The sequence below is a fragment of the Hippocampus guttulatus genome, chromosome 21 (genome assembly GCF_054856545.1).
Source record: "Hippocampus guttulatus isolate MCC_2025c chromosome 21, RoL_Hgut_1.0, whole genome shotgun sequence".
Taxonomy (NCBI): Eukaryota; Metazoa; Chordata; class Actinopteri; order Syngnathiformes; family Syngnathidae; genus Hippocampus; species Hippocampus guttulatus.
Window position 1 is genome coordinate 5,993,002 of NC_141281.1, and position 13,269 is coordinate 6,006,270.

The 13,269-nt window shown below is 39.6% G+C and overlaps 1 protein-coding gene across 1 annotated transcript; it reads right to left on the reverse strand.

The window, feature by feature from the left end:
- Nucleotides 1-749: 749 nt before the first annotated feature.
- LOC147186855 (uncharacterized) lies at nucleotides 750-5,031 on the reverse strand. Its single transcript, XM_086101285.1, has 3 exons — nucleotides 4,850-5,031; nucleotides 2,521-2,594; nucleotides 750-1,788 (listed from the first exon to the last, which is right to left on the reverse strand). The coding sequence occupies exons 1-3, from the start codon at nucleotides 4,968-4,970 to the stop codon at nucleotides 1,585-1,587; spliced, it is 399 nt and encodes a 132-aa protein (XP_085957411.1). The 5' UTR covers nucleotides 4,971-5,031; the 3' UTR covers nucleotides 750-1,584.
- Nucleotides 5,032-13,269: the final 8,238 nt, after the last annotated feature.

Consider the following 13,269-nt stretch of genomic DNA (forward strand, 5'->3'; position numbering starts at 1 on the left):
CGCATTAATTCTGTATCCATTATATTGAGCCATCGTCCATGCATCAGTACACTCTGTCGTCAGGCAAAAATGCGCTAGTGGACATCTGTGTGCTTTCTGAAAGCCTACTAGTGCTACTAGTATGAGTTATCTGTTATCAACTAGTGCACGGTTTTCCTATCAGGAATACACTCTAGTTATCCTACAACTACTGTATCAAGCAGTATGCCCAACTTGACCTGTTTGTGTGCAGAAATGTCATTCAAACAACATTAGATTTGTTGTTTGCTATGATATACTTTATTAGAATCTATAAAGGCTTACTTGGCACACACAAATGTATGTAAATCTCAAGAGGACGCAAACAGCAAAAGAACATGTATTACTATAGAGAGCATGTTGGGCAATAAATGAAGAACCACTTCAGTGCTCAAAGAGGACCTAGACCTAATTCTTGATATGGAACGAACACAACTATAACCGTACATCACACTGAATTGAAGTAGAATGATATTTTCCTCATGAACTATACTTGTTGCTCGGCAAATGGTCTTTTTTTTAAAATTATTTTTAATAGTACATCATGGCCTCATTAATTAGTCCTGCCAAAATAATCCACTAAGGAGTCAGGCCCCAAAGAAATACTGAAACAATAAAAGCATGCAATTCAGCACATGTCCAAGAAGTTTCGGTAGAATTTACAGCGACTATAAAATGTTTTCTTATTGTGAGCTAGCCATGATTAACATTCATGAGACTTATTGACAATATTGTGTGGTTTTAGGGTTTACTTCCTGTTAGTTTTCAATCAATCTCACATGAAAAGCGAGAGATCGAAAAATAAGTGAAAAACACATTGCGAGAATGTCTACAACAGCCTGTGAATGATTACATTCTGTGCAGTTGACGTGTACACGAACGTCCCTGCATTGTATGTATGTATATAGATATAATTTCAGAAACAGAAAAAATACACAATACCTTTTTTTCATTGGGTATTTAGATCCTTTACACAAACATACAATCTCAGCAGTTTCAGTCAAGAAGGGGTGTTCTATTATTTGGAAGCCCCCTGTGCTCTGCAATATAATACTGTGTGTGCGTGTGTGTGTGCGTGTGTGCGTGCGTGCGTGCGTGCGTGTGTGTGTGTGTGTGTGTGTGTGTAGATAATGTATTTAAGACTGATAGAAAGGAGACAATACATATAGATAACAAAACCGGGAACACTACGGTAGCAGAATGATATCGACATATGCGCGATAGCATAAAATCATTTGTCCCTCCAGGGAGTAGGAGTGGAGTCCACATCCGCATCTGAAAATTCAAATTTCTGGGGCCCCTGTCTGTCGAGGGCCCTTACAATCATCATCACTTTACACCCCCTAATGGTTCCCTTGCATACAATATTACAAAATGACGTACATTTGAACAAACGTATAAAAAAAATTACTGATAATAGTTGAATAGCATTGTTGTTCCAATTCATCCCCGCAGTTCTTGAAAGCATATAATGCTGTGCCAGCAGTTGCCTTTTTAAGTCCTTCAAAGTGAAGATGAGTGACGTCTGCATTAACACAATGGAGGCATAAGTACTTCTTTTTTTTTTTAGGTATTTTTGGTGCATTGCGTATTTATCCTTCTGCAGAAGCAGATGGCTTTGAAGAAGTGGCAGTGGCAGGTGGAACACGGCACACAGCAGCCTTGATGTGGCAAACAGCTTTGTCCCAGCTGGGAACACGTGGCAGAAGCAGGTTTTGGTGGTGCCTTGGTAGGGGGGTCCTCGGAAAGAACAGGCACTCTTTTCGGCCTCTGAGGTGTCACCAGAAAAGAAAAACCACTGATGAAAAGTAAGCATCAAAAATCGACTTTTATAAAGTCGAAAATATGATTCGTCCTTTAGTATAACACAAGTTTCAAACTCAAGGCCCTGGGGCCATATGTGGCCCACAAGCCAAACAGCAAATCATGTGTTTATTTCATGTTTGTCAATCAAATCTCTTAAAAGAAAATTGAATATTGTCTCATATTCTGTTGTTATCCCTCTGATTTCTACACTTTGAAGCTTGTTATCCATCAATTTTTTGGCCAAATGTAATCACACGATGAAGCAATTGCTATATTGTATACAATTACGGTACTGTATGTGGATTCACAGTCAGGAATCCTGGGACCTGGCGTCCACATGTGTGGACATGACGTCTTTGGTTTTCAAGACTATAATGTTAAATTTTGGACTATAAGGGCCTGGCGTCCACTTACGAGGACGTTTCATCAAGTAAAAAGATAATTCTTTGTTTTTACACTCATCAGGTACAAAATTAGCCTAAATATCAAAGAGAAAATAAAAATAAAATAAAAATGCATTAAGGCCCTTTGAGGGAAACTATAACTACAACGTCGCCCGTGAAAAAAATACGTTTGACATGCACAATAATATGATCATACAGTTTAGTAGAGTATAGGGGATTGTTCAAAATACAAACAAGTCGACCAGCAACAGATGATACCAACAATGATAATAATATATTCTTACCAACTTACCATCATCAGAAGCTTCTGTTGTTCATACTGCTCTCTTCTTGCAAACAGTGTTCGGTATCTGCTTGGAAAATTGCCTATTCAGAGAAAAACAAAAGTTATTTTTTTCTAATTCTTGCAGAAAAGTCGATTGGCTAATGACCATACATGGTGTCCCCAGACACGTTTTCAATCACTTCCTTTTGTGTTCACTAGAGGGCCTCGTTGGCATTATAAATCTTGACTCTCTTGGATGTGTAACAGATGAGAAAAGGTTCATGAGAAAAGGTTCATTCTCACAACCATGTCTGCCAAAACAAGAGCAACCAGATGGCGCAGAGCTCTGTCAGTGCAAAACTGTAAACAATCATGTCAATGAGTATTCAGGGCCAGATTGAAGTGGTGGCCTGATTTTTACATTTCTTGTCACAAGGCCAAAAACCACTCGCGGGTTCCATGTGTGTGCAATTGGGATTGCACGACTATGGCAAAATTACGATCGATTGCCGGAAGGTTTGGTGGAGGGGCTGTACATACCAAAAGGAGGAAAAAAAGGTGATGATGCAAATAAAGTTCTCCAGCTTGTGTTCTTTCGGAAAAGCTCTTGGATCTGCACCAACATGTTTTTGTTTTGTTTTCATGGCCCATCATCACACGTCGTCCTCTGTCTGCTTTATCACATAGAACTAAAACCTTCACGTTGGTATTATCGAAATGGAATTGTGTGCCCACCTCTCATGGTTTTCACCCTGAAGTAGCTGTAACAGGCTCCCCAGACCAGCTACAGTGTAAACGGTTGAAGTAATTTTGTACAGTATGTACTGCACAAACCCAAACCACATCATGGGACATTCCATGTCTGATCCGATGTAGGAACAGCTCTCTTGAAACATTTGCACGGGTTAAACCTTAAATCACAATGCGACTCTGGTTCTTTGTAATTTAACATCCACCCACTTTCTATCCTATGAGAACGATGGATGTGATGGGGCCTTTTCAATCTGACTTTCAGTGAAAGGCGGAGTACACGCGGTTCACCTTTTTGCACGTGCACCTTTAATGCATAGTTAGTTTTCACCAATAAAAGGTTAAGGTAAGTTACAACAGTCTGACATTTGAGGTGGACAGATCACCCAAAGCAAATGTTGACATCTGCTTTTCGGTCAATGTGAAGCCCATGGATGGACATTCATCTTTTGCCGTGTCAGGTAAAGATGTTCCAGACACCTGCAAATCACATTTGCATTGAGCTGCAGGCATGCATAATGAACTCACCCGCCATCAGTTATGTTGCTGGAGCAGAAAACCTGTTCTGGCATTAAAATGCATACAGATCCATCATTCTTTGTGACTAAGCAGCTGAATAGGACTGATAAAAATACCCCCCCCCCCCCAAAAAATAAGATTTTGCTAGAGCAAAATTATCAATTTAAAACAGGGCTCTACTTACTGAATATGAACTGTATATATACCAAGCCTTTAAATTAAAAAATATATATATCAATGAAATCATTTAACTGAACATGCATTTGCATTTGTTAACTCGTTTAACTGTACTTGTAATACTTTTGTCAAACACACTTTCCACCGCTAATATCCGGAACTTAAGAGAGTAGTCAGCGACTGACTGACAACTCTGAATACAGTCTAGTAATTGTCCCCAGGCCTCCTTTCCACCGATCGGGTCGTGGAACACCCAACGGAATTCAGCGAAAAAATCCTGGAAGGAAGACCGGAGTTCAGGTTGCGCCTTGTTCACCGCCATAGCCCAAGAACTAGTCCGACCAGTCAACAGATTCATAACGAATGCCATCTTCGTATTATCAAGAAAAAGCTGGAGGTGGACACACCTCAACGGTGACAGCGCAGCGATCCGAGGGAAGCGTCCCTCGGGTGCCCAGCTGCTTGACGTGGGTGAACAACTCCTCAACCCGGGTGGCCAGCGAGGTGACTGCGTCTCGGAGCTCCGCGAGCACAGTCTCCTGCCATCCCACCAATTGTCCTTGGCTGGCCAAAGCTTTAACTATCATATCCAGGTCTACGGGATTCATGTTTTTTTTTTTTTTTTTTTTTTACAAAGAACTTCAAGGGTCATATTAAAGATATGAATAAAATACATCTATTTTATTTATGAGAATAACAGCTCCATTGAGGTTGAATTTATTTTTAGAATTGCAGGGTGGACCAGATACAATGATCTCATGGGCTATATTTGGGCCAAGGGCTGTAGGTTCCATTGATTGAAACAACCCCAATGTTTAATTCATAGCTACTCTAATTTACTTGTATAATGACACAAAACTCAATAAAGTGAAGGGGAAAAAAAACAATCTGGCTTGTGGCGCCGTCTCACCTGCCCTCCGGGAGATCTTTGTGAAATTGCCGCTGCCACTTGGAAAATCATTGCTGGTGAGAAGCCTTCCGCTGACAAAGGCCAGATGAAGAACACATAAAAGCAACACGGATAGCTTCATCCTTACGGCAATCAGTTGTTGTCACAAGGGGTTCCTGACCTGCTTACCAGAAGTTCAGTCTTGCTTCATCTGTTTTGCCTCCCTGCACTCGCACTTATTTGAGAAGCAGGAAAACACATGCGTAGAACCCGCCCCTCTTTGTCTTCACGCCTCTCAGCCGTGTAAGTATCATTGACCTATATGGCCTTTCTTTTCTGGACCTTCAAACTCTACACACAGACAAAATTGCCAGCACTCCTCTGCTAATGAAAGAAAACCCCAGAAGCATCAAAACGTAATGAAAAATGCCTGGACAAAATTGATGGAAAATATTGAAAATGATTTGAGCGTAGGCACATCAAACTAAGGTGCACCTTCTAATTAGCATCACGGGTAACTTTAAAATTGCCAGTTTGCCTAGTAGATAACAAACAGTCAGCGTGCCGTTTGGTAACATGGTATGTAGAAAGCTAAGGAGAGAGATGTCTCAGGAGATTAGGAAGGCAAACGTCTTAAAGGTTAACAGGCTGTGAAGACTGTGACAACAGCTGCACGCATGATTTGGAAGCTTAATGTGACTGTCGGTGACCAAGGAGCCCGGAATAACCTCCAAAGATGTTTATTATTTTACTTTATGTTAACTGTTTTGTGAAGCGCTTTGTTACAGCTGTCGCTGTTGTTAAAGCGCTATATAAATCAGCATGTATTGTATTGTATTGTAAAGAAATTAAGGGTGAAATCCAAGGTCAAGGCACATTGATATCAGACCGCACCATCTGTCATATCTTCAGCAAAAGTACACTTCATGGGAGATGCCCAACGGGGACATCACTGTTGAAACCGAATCATGAAAAAAGTCATGAATGGAATTTGCCACAATACCTTCTCTGAAACCACAAAGCTTTTGGGAGATTTAGACAGATTAAGACAAAAAAGGACCCTCTCGGCAAAGCATATCAACTCTATCTTTATATATGCAAAAATAAAGCAATTAAAAAAAATTAAAAAAAAACACTCTCCCTACAATGAAACATTGAAAGGGCTTGATTATGTTCTGGGGCTGCTTTGCTACATCTCACAAAGGCTGTCTTGAATCTGTGGAGTAGGGTAAAGTGAAATCAAGACTCTCAAGGAGGAAAATATAATGCCAAGTGTCCTGCGGCTTGGTCACGGGTCTTCTTACATGATAATGATCCCAAGCAACTCAGCTAAAAACACTCCAAAATGGCTAAGAACAAACCTATGGACAATCTACCAAACTACCCTGATTTAAACTCTATTGAATATCCATGGAAAGCGCTGAAACATGCCATCTGGAGAAGGCATCTTTCAAACATGAGACAACATGAGCATTGTGCTCACAGGTAGTAGGCCCAAATACCCGTTGACAGGTGTAGACGACTTACTGAAAAGGTTATGTCGCAAAATATTGAATGACGGATACCATCCGTTTTGTGCAGGCCTGTTTCATCTGTGTTGTTTGATTCTTTTGAAACCACAATTCAAAAGCCACATCTGATTTTCATTGGCCGATTTTCAGTCCTTTTGGAAATTGATTATTACTTTTGTCAGCTCCACGTTTTTACAATGACAATCGTGGGTTTTACTTTCATACACAGAGGGTACCAATAATTTTCCCCACGTGTAACTGACACAATCAGTAAACGGACGTAAGGTTAAGCGGATCCCATCAACGTAGACTCAGACAAACGACAAAAAAAATATTTATTTACAGGAAAACAAAAGACCTACAAAGTGGAAACAGAAAGCCCTGGCAGCACAGAACCACAGAAAAGCCAATCCGGACAAAAAACGGCGAGGTTCTCTTGAATCCTGAAAATACATAAAACGAAATGGCAAAAATCCAATTAGACCAAACTTAAATTATCCAATTACAAGAAATCCGAAATACAAAACAAGAAACTATTGAGGCAAGCGCGACTATAAACATGACCGTGGCGTCTAGAAAATATATCTTGAGCAAACGGCAAGCAAGTTCAATAATCTGACAAAGATTTGGCAAATTGACTGTCCTTATATACATGACAAAGCTTGACTGTGAATGAGAAATAGCTGCACCGCCGCAGAGGCGCGCCCTCCACTGTAGCTGGTGCTGAAAACAAAAAAAAAGACATAGCTGAACATGACAGCGACAGCTTTCATTCAACGATATCATATGTCTCGAAGAGGGGCAAGAGTGGCTATCGACATTTTCGCTCTTCCTACAATATGTGCATCTTTGCGGTTCTGTAAAAAATTAAATGGGTCGCATGGAAACATGGTAAACAGAGCTGCAGTGTGAGCAAAGATTAGCCATGGCTACGATTATGCATCCAAGTCATGCTCATTTGGAATGGCCGAAAAAAGTCCAAGTGCTAATTATGTGTTCCCTTTTCAACCGTAAGAGCGACCATGAAGTGTTTCAAGATAGTAATCAATTAGCACCGTCCAACATTTTGAGTAACAAACCTGTGACGTTGAAAATGTTTATGTATATAAAGAAGCTTTACTGATAGAAGCCAAATTTTAGCCAGGTGCTTATTTCTAATTGTAATGCAATGGAAAAAAAGGCTATAAAACCGAAAGCATCCCATTAATGAGATCAACGTGTCAAGAAATGGCCATGTGGGAAAAAACAGCTTAAATGTATCAGGAAAAGCACGAGAGGCATTTTCTTAACAACCCAGGTGCTGTTCATTGTCCGTGACCGTTGTGCAACAGTATGTCTATATCTACATCTAGATTTTTTTTTCTTTTTTTGAGGGGTGGGGTGCGGGGGGGAACTATGACATGACATGAAGTTGCCATGTCAGTATCACCGTACGTGTGATTGAATATTGACTTGTAAGACGGTTCTCTGACGGGCTTGGCCACCCAGATGGGGGTAGATGGGTAATCGTTGCAGATTGCAAATTTACATTTGGGACTCAAAGTGCAGCAAAGATAATAATAAGTTTGCTGAGGCAGCTTACTTTCAGAGGAGGAAACGTTTTGAAGAGTTTGCAGTGTCTTTTTTTTTTAGAGGACATTTTTCCATGGTTACTGCATTCAGTTTAACTTGGCCATAATTTAAAGCAAAGAGTGCTTCATTCATTTCATTGTGCAAAGGGGAGTACGATTCATTATTTTAACTTTTACCAACTGATTCACATAGTTTATGAGTCCGATTATTTCCAAGCATACAGGTTTCAAATCATCGTGGCCTCAGACGTCAGAAAAGCAGAACAGGATTAGAGGATTGCGTATGTTTTCATGTGCTTTAAACAACATTCCCGGTTAGGAGTTATGTTATAATAGTTATGACATACACTCAAAACACAGTCCAAAAAAATAAAATAATGATTGCAAGTATTACACAACCAGCACTGCAAATTTTGCTGAAAGCTATTTTTCATACTGTGTATGTTGTGAAATTGCCCCTTTTCTGCCAGAATATACACTGGGGCACATTTTGATTTACTATTTGTATGTTCACTGAATGCCAGCCAATAAATTCCCACTAATCTGACAGTTTAAAAGGAACAGCATTCTCATACTGGTGAATACCCCCTTTGGGCCTGGAAAAGATAGCATCCGTCTGCTGGAGAGGATGTGATTCATGCAGATGTCCGATGTGCAACAATTTCGGGCTTCTGAAAATGCTCTCCTCAATTCTTTGCAGAGATGCAGCAAAAGAGAACATGGATTTCTTTGGGGGCGGGGGGTGAGACAGACTAAACATTTCCAACCATGATGTCATTTTGGATGTTAATGAAACATAAGATCACATTGGGAATAGCCGTGACATCATTTGCTCTGCACGGGTGCGAAACTCAAGGCCCCAATTTTGACCCCAGCCACATCATTTTAGGATGTTCATGTTGCTTGCTAAAATGTCCATCCATCCATTTTTTCTGATCTGTTTCTCCTCACAGGTGTCTCGGGCAGGCTGGAGCCGTTTGACGTGCAAACTCCACACAGGAAGGCCGGAGCCGGAATTGAACCCTGTACCTCTGTACTGTGAGGCAGGTGTGCTAACCCACCGTTCCACCCAAGTAGTAATAAAAGGAATATTTTTGAAGTGGGTTTGGAGTCAGCGCTCTCACGGTCCGCTCTTAAAGCCCAGGTTTTATTCCCAGTTAGGGAATTGGCATTATTTATTTATTTATTTTATGTGCCTGGCTAGCTCAGACACAGCATTCGTCCTGTAAATTTTCTGGAAGAAATAACTCACCTCATTCACCTCAATTTCATTATTTAAAAACTTTAGTGAGGGATACTGTATAACTGTAACTTATATCACATTGTCCTGTCTGTTGTACTGTATGGAGCATTGTATGTTTCTACATTTGCTGTTTTACTCAGCTGTCAGATAGCAAAATAAAAAAAAAAGAGACGCAAATAGGTGAGTAGCTTGGCAAATTCAATAAATAAATGTGAATTGGTGAAATCACGACTGCTGTAATAGGACACAATGTGTGTTTTGTGTTGGTGGCCATCTTTGGTATATAGCTCATTGCCTGTGTTCTAACCTGTTTGACCTCGCGTTGTGATCCTTTAATAATGAAGGAATGTCTGCTAAAGCAGGGTGCTCATGCTCATGGTATAGATAAGTAAGCTCATATGATTGCGGTTGAGGTTATTGTATTATGACCATCACGAGGATAACTATAGGATCATGTACGTAATGCAATGAAATAGTAAAAAAGTAAAACAGCAAGTCAGACCAAGATAGAAACAATACTAATCGCCGCATGTGCAGTAATTGTAAAACAAGCCACGACGCAGAGTTGACTTGAGCAGAGCAGTAATCGGTCAACTGACAAGACACAGAGGACATCAATCGGTGGACATAAAATCAAACATGAAGTTAAAAATAAAACGGGGAGCAAGTGAGATTCCAAAAACAGAAGACATCAAACGTGGCCTATCCCCCCCCGAATGTGTTACATTGGACTTCACTGGACAACTGACAATTTCCTTCTTTTATCTGCCTCATTTCCACAACTACTATTTCTTCACATATGTCAAATAAATCTGCATGAGCCCAATTTTTTGGGAAATATGAGAGATCCCTCAGATGACAAATAAAAAGATCGGAACATGTGTGCTTACTGCTCACGAGCTTGCTTTACGAAATGTTTTTCTGTGCAAAAACGGGAACAAATATGATTGCTTTTAATGGTTCTCTTTTCAAATCTGAACTGACGTTTGGCACCATTTATGGTTTGGATAATCAATGCAATAGGACCGGAATGTGAAAAAAATAAATAAAACAAAACAAAATGGATGGCTTGAAATCAAAGATGGTATCTCATGAGCTCATGATTCAATTATACCTTGAAAAGCCCACTGTCCACCAAAGATGGACAAACCACAGCAAGAAAACATTGCATTTTAGATCTTTATTTTACCAAATTACCACAAGACCGAAAAAAGATCATCAAATTCCCTGGCATCTCTTGATTAGTCAGTAAGAGCCAAAAGACATTTCTGATATAATTTAGAAATCCCCTTTCATGAGCCTGATAAGAAATTCAAACAACAAATTAAGAGCATGCAAACAGTTGTCATGACAGTTCTCGAGTTGGGTTTGTTGAGGCTGCTTACTTTCAAAAACTGATATTAAAGTTCAGCTTTGAGTCGTAGTGCGTCTTCTCAAATTGGAAATGTTTTTGGAACAAAAAAAAAAAGAAAACCTGGAGAGCTATGGTGTGACGCACTTTTTTTCTTCAGTCTTAAATCCATACAGTATAATGTTTATGTAGATGCTGACCCAAATTAAATACCGGACATCGTAGACCCATTTTTTTGCTGTCAGGATTCAGCAACAAATGTGTATCTTGTTTTTAGGTTCCAAATCCCAAATGAGTTTGGTCTATTGTTTCATGATGAATTATCTTTTTGAAGATGCATCATCCAACATTTTTGTGGTTTAAAATGATCTGCAGACATTAAAAAAAAAAAAAAGGAAAACTTGTCACTCAATTTACAAAACTATTGTCTCAATTTCTCTTGCAAAAGCAATCATGCAGATGTTGTTGTGGATGTTATACTACGTATACAGTAGTACAATGTAGGCAGACCCGTTCTTCAGACCTCAGTCTTAAGGGGACCAAATGGAATTAAATACAAAAATGTTTATATTTAGAGATCCGTGCCTCAAGTGGGGGGCACAAACATATTGGTGAGTGGGCACGGCCACCGATGGCCCACCCGTGTGAATGGCTATGAGTGTAACAGTACTCAAATACAAATCCGAAACAGCCGCAAATTAGGTCAATTTTTCGAGGTCAGACCACATATTAAAGGTACTCTAATATTTGAAACACAAAGACTTTTTCATTCATAACAACAAAACACAAACCGAGACCAAATGTCATTTCGACGTTGACTTAAATTAAAATAAATATTCCAAAAGCACAAAATATGAGCAGTGTCAGGATTCCAAAACCACTATACCACCATGCCCAGCTTTGTAACCACATTAATCCACATTACACAGCGTGTTATATCGTGGGAGAAAATGAAAAAAAAAAAAACATAAGAAATTGATGAGGGAAACTTGCTCTATGAGCTAACACACACATGCACGCACAGGCTGCCTTCGTTTTTTTTTTCTTTCTCTTCCCGCTAAAAAGTTGATCAGCTGCATCGTTGCTTTAAATACACGACGTGTAATTCTCCTTATTTTATGTTTCATTTTTGAAGAATACTTACTAATGCAGCTATATGATATGACTATATTTTCAATCTTGAAGTTCATCTCAATTCCTGCTCTGCAGCTAAAGGTCTGTTCCATTAGGAGTAGCTATGGAGGCTGAAGGATCTGTTCCATTGAGGTCCTCAGGCTAAGGAAGCATTTTTTTTGTTTGTTTGTAAAAAAAAAAAAAAAAAAATGTTATGATTTGTCATGTTGCAGATAAAAATCTGTTTTGAAGAACGTGGCACCAGATATGACCGGAGATAATTCAGCATTAGTCCGCCGATTGAGTTTGAGGCGATCACAGGTTTCCGCAGAAAAAGCAAGACATTGAGTAACTTTATTACTTGTGACAATCAGTAACACTGATCGCATGCAGAAGCCATCAGGCTGTTAATATTTTGCTGAAGCCCTCCAGGTGTAAAATTTGGACTTCAGTCCAATAAAGGTCAATTTTCCCTGGGGCTTTTTTTAGATGTCATCATACTAAAAAGTGTGGAAATGCACAACACAGATGCTTTGGTTGCCTATTGTGTTTATATTTTGGACATCAGCGCTCACCTTACCCCTAAGAAATAAACAATAACAAAAAAAAGGTCCCAAAGATGAAGGATACAGAAATTGATAATTCTCCTCGGGAGTGTATGGCATGCATTCAGCGTCAGTGCATATTTTAACTTTTCAATGTAAAACACACATTTACTCTACACTTCTGCCAAAGAGTAAATTCAGCATTTAACTGGGTAAAAAAATAAATAAAATAATCAGTCAAATTTGTCTTTAGAGGAAACCCCCAATTCTTGTCAAATCTTGTCTACCTTATGGAATTTGCTCAATGCTCAGTGGTGTGCCTCTGGGCACCCCTCGCCACCCCTGTCTGAAGCATGTCAATCAGACATCCATAGCCACCCCCCTGTCGTTTCTAAAGGGGCATCCATCATCAAGCCCATCAGACAGCGGATTTATATCGACTGCTTTAATCAAGCCGCATGCGGATAGAATTGACAAGTTTTCCTGTGTCTTTTCTTTTAACGGTTGGGAACTTGGAGGCCAATAGATCTTCTCTGTCATAATCATCCAACCTTTTTCGCTACTTCCTTCAAACAATGTGATGGACTGTTAGTGCACATCTTGGGAATGTTAAGAGTACTGAGACATTTGTGTTGAATTTAATTTTAAAGTCATAACCTGATAATTCTTTGCCATGTTAATAAACTTGTCGAAACCCATCACATCAGCCAACAAGCATGTTTAGAGCAGTTTTATAGCCTCCAGTAGACATCTTTGGATTGGATAAAGTTTATTGTCAAATGTACTGTATGTAAAACATACAGCACAGATCAAATTTCTTCCCTCTCAACACAAAACAAGAGGAGCCGCTGCGGGTGTCCGCGCCGCCATCAAAAGAAGTTAACAAAAAAGAAAGACAAAATAATACAAAACAACACATGAGACAGACAATCGTGCACTCTTGACAATGCATTTTTAGTTTTACTGGAATGTGAACTTTTTTTTTTAATGTACAAAGACTTTCTCCTGAATGTTCCTTGGCAGCAAGCCTTGGGAAATATGGTGTATTCCTGTAAAAACATGATCTCTTATTAAAGTCTTCCCCTGAAAGGACTGCTTTTGAAATAA

Coding starts and splice junctions, on each gene's coding strand:
- LOC147186855 (XM_086101285.1), bottom strand. CDS start 4,970: ATGAAGCTATCCGTGTTGCTTTTATGTGTTCTTCATCTGGCCTTTGTC. Junction 2,595..4,849: donor AAAGATCTCCCGGAGGGCAG/GTGAGACGGCGC, acceptor TTCTCTGAATAG/GCAATTTTCCAAGCAGATAC. Junction 1,789..2,520: donor AACAGAAGCTTCTGATGATG/GTAAGTTGGTAA, acceptor GTGACACCTCAG/AGGCCGAAAAGAGTGCCTGT.